Genomic DNA, 15,195 nt, shown 5'->3' with positions numbered 1-15,195 from the left:
TTCACATAATGGATGCTACTAAAAAGTCATTAAAACAAGCCGATAAATAACTAACTACAATACATCGTTACAAAAAGAATTTCCCTAAGGTATCTGAAAGGAACTTTAGCAGTGATGTTAAACAAGTGTGAATATTCAACAAGCTACATTGATGTGAATGACATAGTTGTTTTCCTACTTTTTCTATGCAATTCACAACAATTAAACCATCAAAATTATAAAATTCTTCTATTCCATGTCTTTATAATTCCTAATGAACTAAAATCCAAATATATAGGTGTTTTGGGATATGCCGCATAATTAAACAGAAAACATGCTACTTTCTTGACATTGATCAATATGAATTGATATTTAATTTTTTGGTAGGCAAGTGCGATGAAAACAATATGCTCAAAATTTCAGCCCCCTAAAAAATGGTGCAAGATAACAAGAGATAAAGCATCAACTAATATTATATTGTCCCCAAACATCTAAATTATTGAAAATTGCCTGTTACAGATATTTTTAACACTTGTTGCCTCGGTAGGGAAGACATCCTCGAATGTCGTCTATAAGAAGCAAACAAAAAATGAGAACAAACAGTAAACATTAATGCACAGAAGACAAATTAAAAAGGGAAGAAGAAAAACAAACAAAAATAACTTGCTCCTAGCATAAAAGCTTAACATCTTCTTAATACTTTACTTTATGATGATATTGATAGCATATGAGTCTGTAAAAACAATTAAATATTTGAATTTATATTCTCATCAACAATCTAACTAAAAAATTCTTGTTGTATATCAAGCAAATTCAAAGGCCCAATTCATCCAAAATTTTCCTCGCGTATATTACGATTATTTTAAAAAATAATAATATTAATTAATCAAATTTTCCATATCTGTAAGCATTAATTGAGTAACTGGGTAACAGAATCACTCCCACACAAAAAAGAAAGAGTACCTGAAAGAGAACAAGTTTGGTGTAACACGCATATACAAGACGCTCATTTTCTTCTCTTTTTGTCGCACACAAAAATTAGATTAAGCTCCACATCTCTCTCCACACACACATATATGGGAAGAGAAAATACAGGACGCCCATTTTCTTCTCTTTCTGTAGCTGGTCGCCGGTCTCTTCCCATTCTGTTGCCGCCGTTCTCTTCTCTCTTTCTGTTGCCCTAGCGAAATAAGAGTCGATCCATTTTGTTTCTGTAGCCCTAGAGAAATAGCAATTGCTATTTCTTGTGCTACAATTGACATTAATTTTGACAAAGTTAAAAATTGACAGCCCAATTGACAACCCATTGAAGAGCCCATTTTAAGCTCATTTGCTATATTTTAAAAATAGCAGCCTATATAGCATTGCATTGGAGATGTTCAATGCAAAATGCCATTTTTGAATGCCAAATCTATATTTTGAGAGGAGTTACAATGTCAAAATGTTATATTTTAGCAATTTTGCTCCAATTGTACATTTCATCCAAATACAATTTTTTGACATAACAACCATTATTTTTCAACTACCATTTCCAACTACAATTTTCACCAACCATTTTTTTTTTTTAAGTGTTTGTATTTTATTTAGCTTATTTGCCTTATTAAAAATAAATAAATAAAAACACTGACATATATATATATATATATACAAACACAACAGACATATATATGTGCACACAATAGACATATAAATACATATACACACAACACTGACATATATATATATATACAAGCCCAACACCAAATTGGTAGCCTATTCAAGAGAGAAGAGAGAAGGAAAAGAGCAATAGCAGATTTGACAATAGCTATATGCTGTGTTATATTTGGCACAACATTTGGCAAAGTTATATTTTGACAATAGTTATATGTTGTGTTATACAATTTCTTAAAATTCTTGTTATGGTTTTTCCTACTGGGACTTCTCCCGTCTCACCTTCTTCTAGTTTCAGGTACCGAGAATGAACGTGGATTCATAGTTGTGGGTTTAGGTGGAAGAATTGGTGTTGATGATTTAATTATTTTATTTAGAGATGTTGTATTTATTTGAGGAATTGATGTCGTATCAATAGAGAGAGTTTCTTTTTGAGATCCTAGGTGTATATTGAAGCATTTTGATTTAATGAAATTGAGGAATTTTATTTAGAATTTTTGGGTCAGGGTCAGCTTATTTATCAGCCCAATTTGAGCACACTGGGCTAGTTTTTTTTTTTTTTTTTACATAATAAAAGTGGCATAACTTGGCCCACCCCGTAATTCAATGGAGTAAATGGGGCGGAGTCTACCAGAATAGGAGTGGAGATGGTATAACAATTATAAACTCGTTCCGGAGTAGGGGTGGAGTTGGTATGATAAATTTTTTAACGGGGCGAAGTAGGATTTAGCCAAACCCGTCTCAACTTCGCCCCGTTGCCATCCCTAGTTCCAGTAAGCATACTTTCATATTAGATTAAGTTTGAAAATAATAGTTAAGGTTTATAGATAAAAATATAAAGTGGCTTAAATGGTAGATAATAGAGATGGGTTAGATATGAGGTAAATGGTGATAGGAGTTAGGTTATTTATAGATGATAAATGAATTTTTAATTTTTTGAAAAAAGTTTTTAAAAATTGATTTATTTATATTATTATTAAAATTATAACCATTAAAGCACTCTTTTTGTCAGCCAAGTAGTACCTTAATAGTCTTAAGTGCAAAGTTTAAAAAATAAAGCCAAAAAAGTTTTAAAAAATCAATTTTTAAAGGGGGAAAAAAGTTTTTAAATTTATTTTTAGACAAGCAGTGCTTAAATAATATATTTGTTATTTAATAAATTTTTCTCTTGCATTACACATATATTTATAATAAAGAAAAATCCTAAAAATATAACTAATTGCTTAAGTAATAAGGAAATGAATTATAAGGAAACTAAAATAAAAATAAACTACCTAAAATTAAGCATTCTCTAAAAATTATAAAATTAAAAAATAAATAAAAACCTAATTAAGAAAAATAACTAAATAAGATTAAATTGTCCTACGTCAAGTTTAATAAATCTTTTTTAGGGCCTGTTTGGATCTGCGTTTGTTATTGGTTTGGGGGCGTCCATAACAAGGATACAATATCGCCAGAAAACCCTAATTTTTCAGCCTCATTTTCTCTCTCTTCGCGCAACTCCTTGGAGGCGATTTCATGGGGCGAAATACAGTGTAGCTAACTCCATACACAACCTCCTCCACCACCGATCTGGCATACTATTTTCGACTCTTATTCCTCTCTCTTCTCGCAGTTCGGTTGAGGCGATTTCATTTGCGCCTCTCATTTCTCTCTATTCTCGCAGATCGTGGTTGGTAGACCACAGATCAAGCATTTTTGTCTGCAAATCGTTCAAAAACCCTACCATTTTCATCTCGGGCTTGCACGGATCGAAGGTTTTCTCTGCAAATCCATTGGTTTTCCTCTCTTTTCTGTCTGTTATCGGCTTCTGCGACGCGAATCTGAAAGCCTAGCTCGGTGGTGAGCACATCGAAGGTATTTCTTTGGAAATCTTGCAACAGCGACACCTATTCGCGGTATGTGTTCTTATTCGCGTGATTATATGCACTATTTACTAATCATATTCCAATTTCTATTGTTTTCCTTAACTGTAACCTCAGGTCTGTCTGCCTGTTGAAATTTTACAGCATTAGTAGAGGATTTTTGCCTTTATGAGCCAAACCCATCTTTTTTATGATATATTTTTTTTAAAAATACTGAAACGTATAAAATTTATATTCCAATTTCTTTTGTTTTATATTGTTTTCCTTAACTGTAACCTCAAGTCTCGCCCTTTTTTAGTTTTTTAGTGGAAAATACAGTATGCTTGTTGATAGTAGAAGAGTACATGAATAAACAAAGAAAAAGTAGCTTCGTATGTGTATAATTGTTAGTAGATCGAATTGATAGTAGATCTTATTGATGGCATTGCTTGCAGATATTTATTCAATGGTCAATATGCTAATGAAATACCAGGAATAATTCAAATGTGTTCATTTTGGATGAACTTATTTCCTTCTACAAATTACTTGGAACTATGCAGTTCATGTTGGTTGTTTATGACTAAAAAGATCAGCATAATAAATCGGCAAATTTTTTATGGTATTGGTGACTTTACATAGAGATATTGGTATATTCATAATAAAGTAAATATTGCATCTTTGTAATATTAATAAGAAAATGTTTCCTTCTTGATGGTTATAAGGTGTTAATTGCTTCTGTGCAGTACATGTGTTAAGCCACTGTAGTTCTACATAGAATCTAGTCGAATATGGATTATGTTTACAATCCCTCAATTTTAGCTTTGCAATATATAAAATTTACTAAATTGTGAAATTTACTTAAAAATAATCAGATGGACATGAACAATGAGAATGCTGAGCAACACCCGTCAAGAAACATTCATTCTCTTAATGCTGAGAGTGGTGAGGACGTTGTAGTTATTGAACAGGCCGCTGCCACTGTTTGGTGTGATGCCCATGCAAGCTTTTTGCTATCACTAATCAACAAGTGATCTCACATTTTTTTTGGTTGATTCTTTTAATTTAGACTTTTGGCCCCTCTAAAGGCGTGCACTCCTTTGTAACTTAAATGAATTGGCTCATTTTCTTCTTTATATGCTATGATCGTGCCGTATTCATTGCAGCCAGTGGATGCCTTTTTGGTGGTTTTGAAGTTTGTTAATTTTCTCTTTATTTATTTATTTATTTATATATATAGATATAAAAGATATGAGAGTTGAAGAGTTGTTTTTTGAGTTCAAGATGAGAGATTTAATTGTGATTGGTGATATATTTTATTTTTTTCCATATTTCCATTTTGTTCCTTTTATGTGATTTTTATACAATTGTAGCAGGCTTTACATTCTGTTTAGGCTTTTTTTTAAATTTATTTTAATCGTCTTGTTTACTGCATTTGTCATCTTAAACTCTGTTTGTGATTATTAATGTCATATAATTTCAGGTCAAATGGATGATATGGATCCTCCTCCTTGTTTGTGATTATTAATGTCATATAATTTCAGGTCAAATGGATGATATGGATCCTCCTCCTTTTATGGGTGGTTTCCCGTACAAGTTTTCAAGTCATCACCCGCTTATTGCTCTCGACATTCCTCCCGATGAAGTAAAATTGATCCCATGGATTGCAAAGCGTGCGCTTGCCATTCCAGCTGAATCTGTTGATGAACATTCAGCTCATCTCTTCGTCACGCATGAAAATTTGCGAAGGCTTTATCAACTAGATGTTGAGAATAAATATGCCTTATACGAGGAAGTCTCAATCCCTCTTTCTATCTGGCAGTTAAAAAATGAGCCAGTATATGAGGCAACATATGAAAACTTGTCAGCCTGGAGAACAACAGAAGTCACCAAGGCTTTGGTCAAGTATGAAGTTCCTTTAAATAATTATTGAATTTATTTATTATCTTGTTCAAATAGTGACAGTTCGTGTTCCTTTTCAGGGGTCTCTTATCGTGCATTATGACAATGCATGATAAGGGATTTTGCTTGGGGGAAGAATTAACTAGTGATCATGTTTGGATGCTTGTTGATTCTCCAGAGCTCTTGATCAAGACTACATCGATCCATGTTCTTCATCCAAGTGATGATCTTATAAGAGACTACAAAAGGTTTGGCCAATTTGTTAGATCAGTTATATTTGGAAGATGCACAATACCAGAGGACATGGATTCTTTTTTACTTCTTCTGGAGGACAAAAGAGTTGATGAGTATGCTCTCCGTAGTATTTTAATAATTTATTTTTTTTAAAAAAATTATTTTAGTGAACATTGTCTTTATTCTTTTACCTGCTTTAAATAGGAGCAAATTGTACTTGCTAGAAAGGCATGCTGCAGTTTCAAATGCGCAACAAAGAATAGATTTCTTGATGAGAGTGGTTACTGAGACGCGCGCACTAGAAAGGATTGTTAGGAGTAGCTTCATCAATGAACTGAACAAATGGGACTTTGGGTACAACAAACCTTGGCGCGATTGTATTCCTTTGAATTCTGATGCACATAATGTCTATACATTTGAAAAAAAGAAAAGAAACAGGCACCTATGCAGAATCCAATTTGTCCCACTGTTGCTACATGCTCAACTTCCGTCTGGACTCGTCTCTGTCTGATTACAACATCCATTTGGGCAGGCCAAAATTTGAGTGTACGTTCACAATCTTTGTGTTTTTTATTTTTCTATTTTTGGCTAATTCTTTTATTTTATTTTAAAATAATATATGGTTTATATTAATACAGCGTGAGGGTATGGAAGCGGTGTTCATTGACAATGCCATATCGGTGATGTTCCCACGTTCAATATCAATGATTCAGAATGTTATGAGGGAGAAGAAAGTTGTTAAGGCCTTCTTACTCTGACATGACCTGTGCTGCCAATCAAGTTCTGAACCTTTATTGGTAAGTCAAGTTCTGAACCTGAACCTTTATTGAACCTGTAAGCCAAGTTCTGAACCTTTATTGAACCTGTACATTCTTTTTGAACAGTATGTTGTTTGCATGTCGTACTTTGAAGATTAGGTTTGTCGTTTGATAATTTGTTTCAATTTGTGGATTTTTTTAGCGTTATCATCATTTGAGAATTGGTTTCAGTCCAAGTTGGAGGTCACTAAATTTGGGGATTTTGGCAATTAGGAAATGTCCAGTGTCTTTTTTGAATGCACACAGTTGATGGAAATCCCGGTCTTTTGCTTTTGTGGGTTTTAACTACTACTAATTAAGTAAATTTGCAAATGTGTATGGAAGGTGAAGGAAATGCCGTGTCTTTTTTGTTTGTGTAGGCTTATAATTTTCTGTGTCGTATAGTTGGTACAATTGGGTGGGTTGGTAAATTTGGGTAGATGTATATAATCACTAGATATGAATGTGCAAGTGTATTTGATCAATGGATATGCCTTATGTATGGATTATGAACATACTTGTTTGCAATGACAGTGGTTATATTTTGTTCAAGTTTGATTGCGTATTGTGTGGTATGATAATTTGCAAATGTGCGAGGCAACTTACAGTGAGTAACTGGGCGTTGCTTGTGATGTGAAAGTGACAAAACTAAAAAAAAAAAAAAAACTGTTTTTGATTTGCTTGGATGCGTCTTCAAAACACAGTTTTTGCTAAACAGAGTTATAAGAGTTCAGGGTTTTAGAGAACTACAATAGGTAGTTCTAAGAGTTTTGAGAAACTTAGAAAACACGGAGATCTATCCCCAGTTAAAAAAAGATGGGACGACACACTCGTTTAGGATTGAGATGTATGATATTCAAATCTGATAAATGGGCAGTGTCATTTGAGGGCTGAAATAGTGTATTGTTGGTTATGTTCTGGTATATCTTTTTTAGAGGACTAGTAATTGAGTGTTACCTTAGTTTGTTTGGTGATGAATGCGGTTTGTTGATTTTTCTGAGATGTTTTTAAAACTTGGTGCTTTTAATTTAGAGATACCGGCTAATATGTTACCACTCTTGTTTTGATGTTCATACTTAAATAATAGGGTAACTTGCACCGGACCTCCCCTGTGATTTCAAAAATCACTCTAGCCTCCCTGGAAATGGAACTTCTTAGCACGGACCTCCCTTTTTATTGAATGACTATCAAGTGGACCAATGGAGGTGGTTATATTCCAATTTCTTTTGTTTTATATTGTTTTCCTTAACTGTAACCTCAAGTCTCGCCCTTTTTTAGTTTTTTAGTGGAAAATACAGTATGCTTGTTGATAGTAGAAGAGTACATGAATAAACAAAGAAAAAGTAGCTTCGTATGTGTATAATTGTTAGTAGATCGAATTGATAGTAGATCTTATTGATGGCATTGCTTGCAGATATTTATTCAATGGTCAATATGCTAATGAAATACCAGGAATAATTCAAATGTGTTCATTTTGGATGAACTTATTTCCTTCTACAAATTACTTGGAACTATGCAGTTCATGTTGGTTGTTTATGACTAAAAAGATCAGCATAATAAATCGGCAAATTTTTTATGGTATTGGTGACTTTACATAGAGATATTGGTATATTCATAATAAAGTAAATATTGCATCTTTGTAATATTAATAAGAAAATGTTTCCTTCTTGATGGTTATAAGGTGTTAATTGCTTCTGTGCAGTACATGTGTTAAGCCACTGTAGTTCTACATAGAATCTAGTCGAATATGGATTATGTTTACAATCCCTCAATTTTAGCTTTGCAATATATAAAATTTACTAAATTGTGAAATTTACTTAAAAATAATCAGATGGACATGAACAATGAGAATGCTGAGCAACACCCGTCAAGAAACATTCATTCTCTTAATGCTGAGAGTGGTGAGGACGTTGTAGTTATTGAACAGGCCGCTGCCACTGTTTGGTGTGATGCCCATGCAAGCTTTTTGCTATCACTAATCAACAAGTGATCTCACATTTTTTTTGGTTGATTCTTTTAATTTAGACTTTTGGCCCCTCTAAAGGCGTGCACTCCTTTGTAACTTAAATGAATTGGCTCATTTTCTTCTTTATATGCTATGATCGTGCCGTATTCATTGCAGCCAGTGGATGCCTTTTTGGTGGTTTTGAAGTTTGTTAATTTTCTCTTTATTTATTTATTTATTTATATATATAGATATAAAAGATATGAGAGTTGAAGAGTTGTTTTTTGAGTTCAAGATGAGAGATTTAATTGTGATTGGTGATATATTTTATTTTTTTCCATATTTCCATTTTGTTCCTTTTATGTGATTTTTATACAATTGTAGCAGGCTTTACATTCTGTTTAGGCTTTTTTTTAAATTTATTTTAATCGTCTTGTTTACTGCATTTGTCATCTTAAACTCTGTTTGTGATTATTAATGTCATATAATTTCAGGTCAAATGGATGATATGGATCCTCCTCCTTGTTTGTGATTATTAATGTCATATAATTTCAGGTCAAATGGATGATATGGATCCTCCTCCTTTTATGGGTGGTTTCCCGTACAAGTTTTCAAGTCATCACCCGCTTATTGCTCTCGACATTCCTCCCGATGAAGTAAAATTGATCCCATGGATTGCAAAGCGTGCGCTTGCCATTCCAGCTGAATCTGTTGATGAACATTCAGCTCATCTCTTCGTCACGCATGAAAATTTGCGAAGGCTTTATCAACTAGATGTTGAGAATAAATATGCCTTATACGAGGAAGTCTCAATCCCTCTTTCTATCTGGCAGTTAAAAAATGAGCCAGTATATGAGGCAACATATGAAAACTTGTCAGCCTGGAGAACAACAGAAGTCACCAAGGCTTTGGTCAAGTATGAAGTTCCTTTAAATAATTATTGAATTTATTTATTATCTTGTTCAAATAGTGACAGTTCGTGTTCTTTTTCAGGGGTCTCTTATCGTGCATTATGACAATGCATGATAAGGGATTTTGCTTGGGGGAAGAATTAACTAGTGATCATGTTTGGATGCTTGTTGATTCTCCAGAGCTCTTGATCAAGACTACATCGATCCATGTTCTTCATCCAAGTGATGATCTTATAAGAGACTACAAAAGGTTTGGCCAATTTGTTAGATCAGTTATATTTGGAAGATGCACAATACCAGAGGACATGGATTCTTTTTTACTTCCTCTGGAGGACAAAAGAGTTGATGAGTATGCTCTCCGTAGTATTTTAATAATTTATTTTTTTTAAAAAAATTATTTTAGTGAACATTGTCTTTATTCTTTTACCTGCTTTAAATAGGAGCAAATTGTACTTGCTAGAAAGGCATGCTGCAGTTTCAAATGCGCAACAAAGAATAGATTTCTTGATGAGAGTGGTTACTGAGACGCGCGCACTAGAAAGGATTGTTAGGAGTAGCTTCATCAATGAACTGAACAAATGGGACTTTGGGTACAACAAACCTTGGCGCGATTGTATTCCTTTGAATTCTGATGCACATAATGTCTATACATTTGAAAAAAAGAAAAGAAACAGGCACCTATGCAGAATCCAATTTGTCCCACTGTTGCTACATGCTCAACTTCCGTCTGCACTCGTCTCTGTCTGATTACAACATCCATTTACAACATCCATTTGGGCAGGCCAAAATTTGAGTGTACGTTCACAATTTTTGTGTTTTTTATTTTTCTATTTTTGGCTAATTCTTTTATTTTATTTTAAAATAATATATGGTTTATATTAATACAGCGTGAGGGTATGGAAGCGGTGTTCATTGACAATGCCATATCGGTGATGTTCCCACGTTCAATATCAATGATTCAGAATGTTATGAGGGAGAAGAAAGTTGTTAAGGCCTTCTTACTCTGACATGACCTGTGCTGCCAATCAAGTTCTGAACCTTTATTGGTAAGTCAAGTTCTGAACCTGAACCTTTATTGAACCTGTAAGCCAAGTTCTGAACCTTTATTGAACCTGTACATTCTTTTTGAACAGTATGTTGTTTGCATGTCGTACTTTGAAGATTAGGTTTGTCGTTTGATAATTTGTTTCAATTTGTGGATTTTTTTAGCGTTATCATCATTTGAGAATTGGTTTCAGTCCAAGTTGGAGGTCACTAAATTTGGGGATTTTGGCAATTAGGAAATGTCCAGTGTCTTTTTTGGATGCACACAGTTGATGGAAATCCCGGTCTTTTGCTTTTGTGGGTTTTAACTACTACTAATTAAGTAAATTTGCAAATGTGTATGGAAGGTGAAGGAAATGCCGTGTCTTTTTTGTTTGTGTAGGCTTATAATTTTCTGTGTCGTATAGTTGGTGCAATTGGGTGGGTTGGTAAATTTGGGTAGATGTATATAATCACTAGATATGAATGTGCAAGTGTATTTGATCAATGGATATGCCTTATGTATGGATTATGAACATACTTGTTTGCAATGACAGTGGTTATATTTTGTTCAAGTTTGATTGCGTATTGTGTGGTATGATAATTTGCAAATGTGCGAGGCAACTTACAGTGAGTAACTGGGCGTTGCTTGTGATGTGAAAGTGACAAAACTAAAAAAAAAAAAAAACTGTTTTTGATTTGCTTGGATGCGTCTTCAAAACACAGTTTTTGCTAAACAGAGTTATAAGAGTTCAGGGTTTTAGAGAACTACAATAGGTAGTTCTAAGAGTTTTGAGAAACTTAGAAAACACGGAGATCTATCCCCAGTTAAAAAAAGATGGGACGACACACTCGTTTAGGATTGAGATGTATGATATTCAAATCTGATAAATGGGCAGTGTCATTTGAGGGCTGAAATAGTGTATTGTTGGTTATGTTCTGGTATTTCTTTGTTAGAGGACTAGTAATTGAGTGTTACCTTAGTTTGTTTGGTGATGAATGCGGTTTGTTGATTTTTCTGAGATGTTTTTAAAACTTGGTGCTTTTAATTTAGAGATACCGGCTAATATGTTACCACTCTTGTTTTGATGTTCATACTTAAATAATAGGGTAACTTGCACCGGACCTCCCCTGTGATTTCAAAAATCACTCTAGCCTCCCTGGAAATGGAACTTCTTAGCACGGACCTCCCTTTTTATTGAATGACTATCAAGTGGACCAATGGAGGTGGTTATTTTACCCAATGTATATATCGTCTTTATTTATTTATAAAATAACACATCCCTTGTCTCTGCATTAGAGTTATCAATCAGATGCCTTTGTTCTGTAGTTGTGATTTGGTAAGGGGTGATGTGTGTCTTATGCCTAACTGCTACTGCTACAGCTACAGCTACAGCTACAGCTACTGCTACTGCTACAGCTACAGCTACATGCCGATGATCTGTTTTCCAATTTAATGTCTTTTTTCATTGTCCATAACCAATTTTATGATTTTGTAAGCTTGATCTTGTGATTTCTGACAGCTTGACATTTAATTTTCTGTGTTATAGTTGATATGATGAGGCTCCCCCTTGTATCTACTTTTTCTGTAATTTTTTTCTTCCCCTTATATTCAACATAACAGATGTTTTTATCTTTCAATATGTAATATGATACATATGTTTCAGTATGCTTTAGAGCTAATTTGACAGCTATTCTTGGTACCCTGTCTTAATTGTTTTTTTATGATGTGATACAAATGACATATAGTACACGTGGTATGTGCACACTTGGAGTGGCTTTGATTTTGTTTCTTTTTCTGAGAAGTGTTAATTTTAAACATTTCTTATTGACAAAAAGTGTAATGTTGTTTTAAAGGTGCATTAGATTAAACATAACATTTACTCATGCTTTCTTTTGCCGCCTCTAGTTCTCCAGAGTTTTTATCATCTGATACCATTTTTTTCATGGCGTCTATATTAGTGGGAGCAAAAGTATTCCCCCCACCAAAATTTTTGAAGGCACTGAGAGTTGACAATCATTGTAGAATATCACACTGTCTTATACGTTATTAAGTATAAGCCATGAATTTTTTGCAAACTTTTTTTATCATATATATAAATGAAACATTGGAAATATTTTCATTAATCAATGGGAAGTCATGTTTCAAGAATAAATCTTTACAATATTATATGCAGAATGTTATATTTTGACACTCAAATTGTCGTGTTATTGAACATTACACCTTATGAACATGATTAGTTTTTGAAGGTTTCATCTCTGTCATTTGTTAGCCTTTTGTCATTTTGTGTGGTTGTATATAGCAGTGATCTTTAATAACTGGTCATGCCTTTTTCATGTCCTCCTTGGATGAACTGATTGCCTTAATTGCTTGGTTTTTGGGAATTTGGTATTTTATGTGGGGCTTTATTTTCCTTGATAAAACTCAAGCCCCCTTTTATTCAACCTGATTTTCACTAGTCCTTTGTCATAGGAGTGAAGAAGAACAAAAGCAAAGTGACTGAAAAAGCAGCAGCAAAGAATCGAAAAGGAAGGAAGAGAAATGCGTCTGATAGCTGTGAGAAGTCTGCTAGCTCTCACAAAATGCCGAAACGCGTTGCTTCCTGTATGGATTTCAAGGAGAAATCTGTTCATATATCTAAAAAGTCTTCAGTTACTGAAACAAAGAAGGACCAGTTGATAGATGAGGAGGCTGTAGCTGTAGGGATGACTGCTGGTCAAGATGATGGTAGACTCACAGATTTCATCTTTCACTATTCAAGTGGTCTCCAACAACCCTTTGAAATGCTGGAAGTTGATGTTTTTATCTCTGGTCTCATATTGCCTCTTGATGAAAATGCTGACAAAGAAAAAGAAAATGGTTTTAGATGTGGAGGCTTTGGGAATCCTGCATTGAGGTATACAAGAAACTTCAAAATCTTCTGGAGGGAAGCCTGTCTTGAATCTTGATGAGTTGCTTGCTGGGGTTGTCCGTGCAATGAGTGGAAACAGGTGCTTCTCAGGTGGAATGTCTATCAAGGATTTTGTAGAGGAGTTTTTCAGGTTTAATCAAAATTGGGCCTAAAAGTGCCCTAGACTGATAATTATCTTATCAGAGGACCCCACATTGTTGGCCAGGAGCGCCTTGAAGTGGGTAAAGGTGGAAAAGTAAGTGTAAGTGATTCTTCATGAGAACCTATTCCCAATCCAAGGAGGTTGATACACAAAGAATGAATGAACTGTATAAACTTTATTTAACGTTTTGTTTGTGTGTCGACTAATAATAATTGGTGGGGACCAATGATTACGATGATACAATAATTTCTGGAGTTTCTCAAGCAAACAATGAACAACGAAGGTTAAAGTACATCTCTCTACGGTTTTGAGTTGCTTATGTCAACTTTAACACCACATGCATGTGTAGTGTGTACGCATTGTTGATGAAGGTTCAAGTACATCTTTATACAGGTTTGAGTTGCTTATAACTTTAGTACCACATGCATGTGTAGTGTGCACACATTGTTGATGAAGGTTCAGGTACATCTTTATACAGTTTTGAGTTGCTTATAACTTTAATACCACTGCATGTGTAGTGCGTACGCATTGTTGATGATGTGTACGCGATGACGTGTCCAAATGAGTAGTCAATTGTGTGTGATTGGGCTTGTGGACCTTCTGTGTAAGTGCTTACCGGCGTATTATGACCATGGATTATCTTTAATGTGAATGAGTTGGGCCATGATGGGCTAACCCAATTAATGCTCAATTAATATTTTTTTTACTGAACCCTGATTTAAGATTGAAACACTAGTAAACCGAGTCAGCTATAGCCATTGAACGAGTGAGCTCCGCTATATAATACAGAAGCCAAGTATTCACATACCGTCGTGGATGTCAGAAGCCAATTATTCACATACTATCGTGGATTCTCTATACGTTGTGAGTAGCCGGTTATATCAATGATAATCGAATATTTTAAGGTTTTTTTTATTACAAAAAGGAATCGAATATTTTAAGGTTTTTTTTATTACAAAAAGGAGAGTGGGAATTCACAGCCACTAATTTCTTGCTACCAAATACACACAAGACAAAATTCAGTTGATGGAGTAAATGATATCACGTAAAAGATTTTGTTCCGCTTTGTTTCCCTTTCTTTCACCGGTGGATGAAAATACTAGTTAGCCAAACAAGAAGGTCACTAGTCACTCCTGAGCATATCACTTAAATGCTGTGTACATATAGATAGTAATAGAAAAATTAATTTGGGCCTTTGATCAGTTAAAAACATGACATATTTCTATTCAATCGATTCATCTTAAAATTAATGCAACCCAAGCCCAAGTACTAGAATTTATAATCCACCAAACCCCAATAGTTTACCTAATCGGCTCTTCCTCTCTCTCTCTAGCCCTAGCCGCAAAACGAATATTTTCCAGCGAACACGCCGGAGACCTCAAAGCTGTGAATCGCACATGCAAGTGCTCTTTCTCATATACTCTCTGTTTTAGAAATTTTCATCGATGTTGAATGAAAATATCTGCAACTACGCTGGCGAGCAATATGCCTTCGGTTGATGGATGTTATCGATCTCTTAGAGCAGAGCTCGAAACACTCCAATACTCGGCTCGGCTCGATTACAGCCCTACCTGTGGCTTAGTATCTTCGTCTACCCATTAGACTTTATCCTCTTGCAACAACTCTCTTTTTTCCTCTCTTTATCTCACTCACACTCCGTCAGCTCTAACATATCAGGATCCAACCCTCTCCCCTTTAGCAGCACTGTGAAGCTAGTAAAAAGATTGGGATATTTGACACTAGTTCTTGTGTTATCAGTTGCCCCCCATTCCCAAGCTTGCACGTTAAGCTTTGGGAATGTAATAAATAATACATTATCAACCTACCCTACATTCGATAAGATTGATTAGATTTCATTA

General features: G+C 34.5%; 1 protein-coding gene across 6 annotated transcripts; it reads left to right on the top strand.

Moving 5' to 3' along the window:
* Positions 1-3,036: 3,036 nt before the first annotated feature.
* Positions 3,037-13,582, top strand: LOC132294179 (uncharacterized). 6 transcript variants are annotated; one of them, XM_059791942.1, is made up of 11 exons: positions 3,044-3,527; positions 4,954-5,375; positions 5,453-5,719; positions 5,811-6,152; positions 6,245-6,403; positions 8,904-9,264; positions 9,342-9,608; positions 9,700-10,054; positions 10,147-10,305; positions 11,392-11,509; positions 12,756-13,582. In XM_059791942.1, the coding sequence occupies exons 2-4, from the start codon at positions 5,020-5,022 to the stop codon at positions 6,115-6,117; spliced, it is 930 nt and encodes a 309-aa protein (XP_059647925.1). In that variant the 5' UTR covers positions 3,044-3,527; positions 4,954-5,019; the 3' UTR covers positions 6,118-6,152; positions 6,245-6,403; positions 8,904-9,264; positions 9,342-9,608; positions 9,700-10,054; positions 10,147-10,305; positions 11,392-11,509; positions 12,756-13,582. The 6 variants fall into 6 exon arrangements, with proteins under 6 accessions (XP_059647924.1, XP_059647922.1, XP_059647925.1 ...); XM_059791941.1 differs by lacking the exon at positions 11,392-11,509 and having other exon boundaries at positions 3,037-3,527; positions 8,843-9,264; XM_059791939.1 differs by lacking the exon at positions 11,392-11,509 and having other exon boundaries at positions 3,038-3,527.
* Positions 13,583-15,195: the final 1,613 nt, after the last annotated feature.

Source organism: Cornus florida, unplaced genomic scaffold (genome assembly GCF_030987335.1).
Source record: "Cornus florida cultivar Cherokee Brave unplaced genomic scaffold, ASM3098733v1 CherokeeBrave_3.0.0_Hap2_Chr02, whole genome shotgun sequence".
Lineage (NCBI taxonomy): Eukaryota > Viridiplantae > Streptophyta > Magnoliopsida > Cornales > Cornaceae > Cornus > Cornus florida.
The sequence above is the reverse complement of the archived record's forward strand: the minus strand, read 5'-3'. Positions and strand labels throughout refer to the sequence as shown.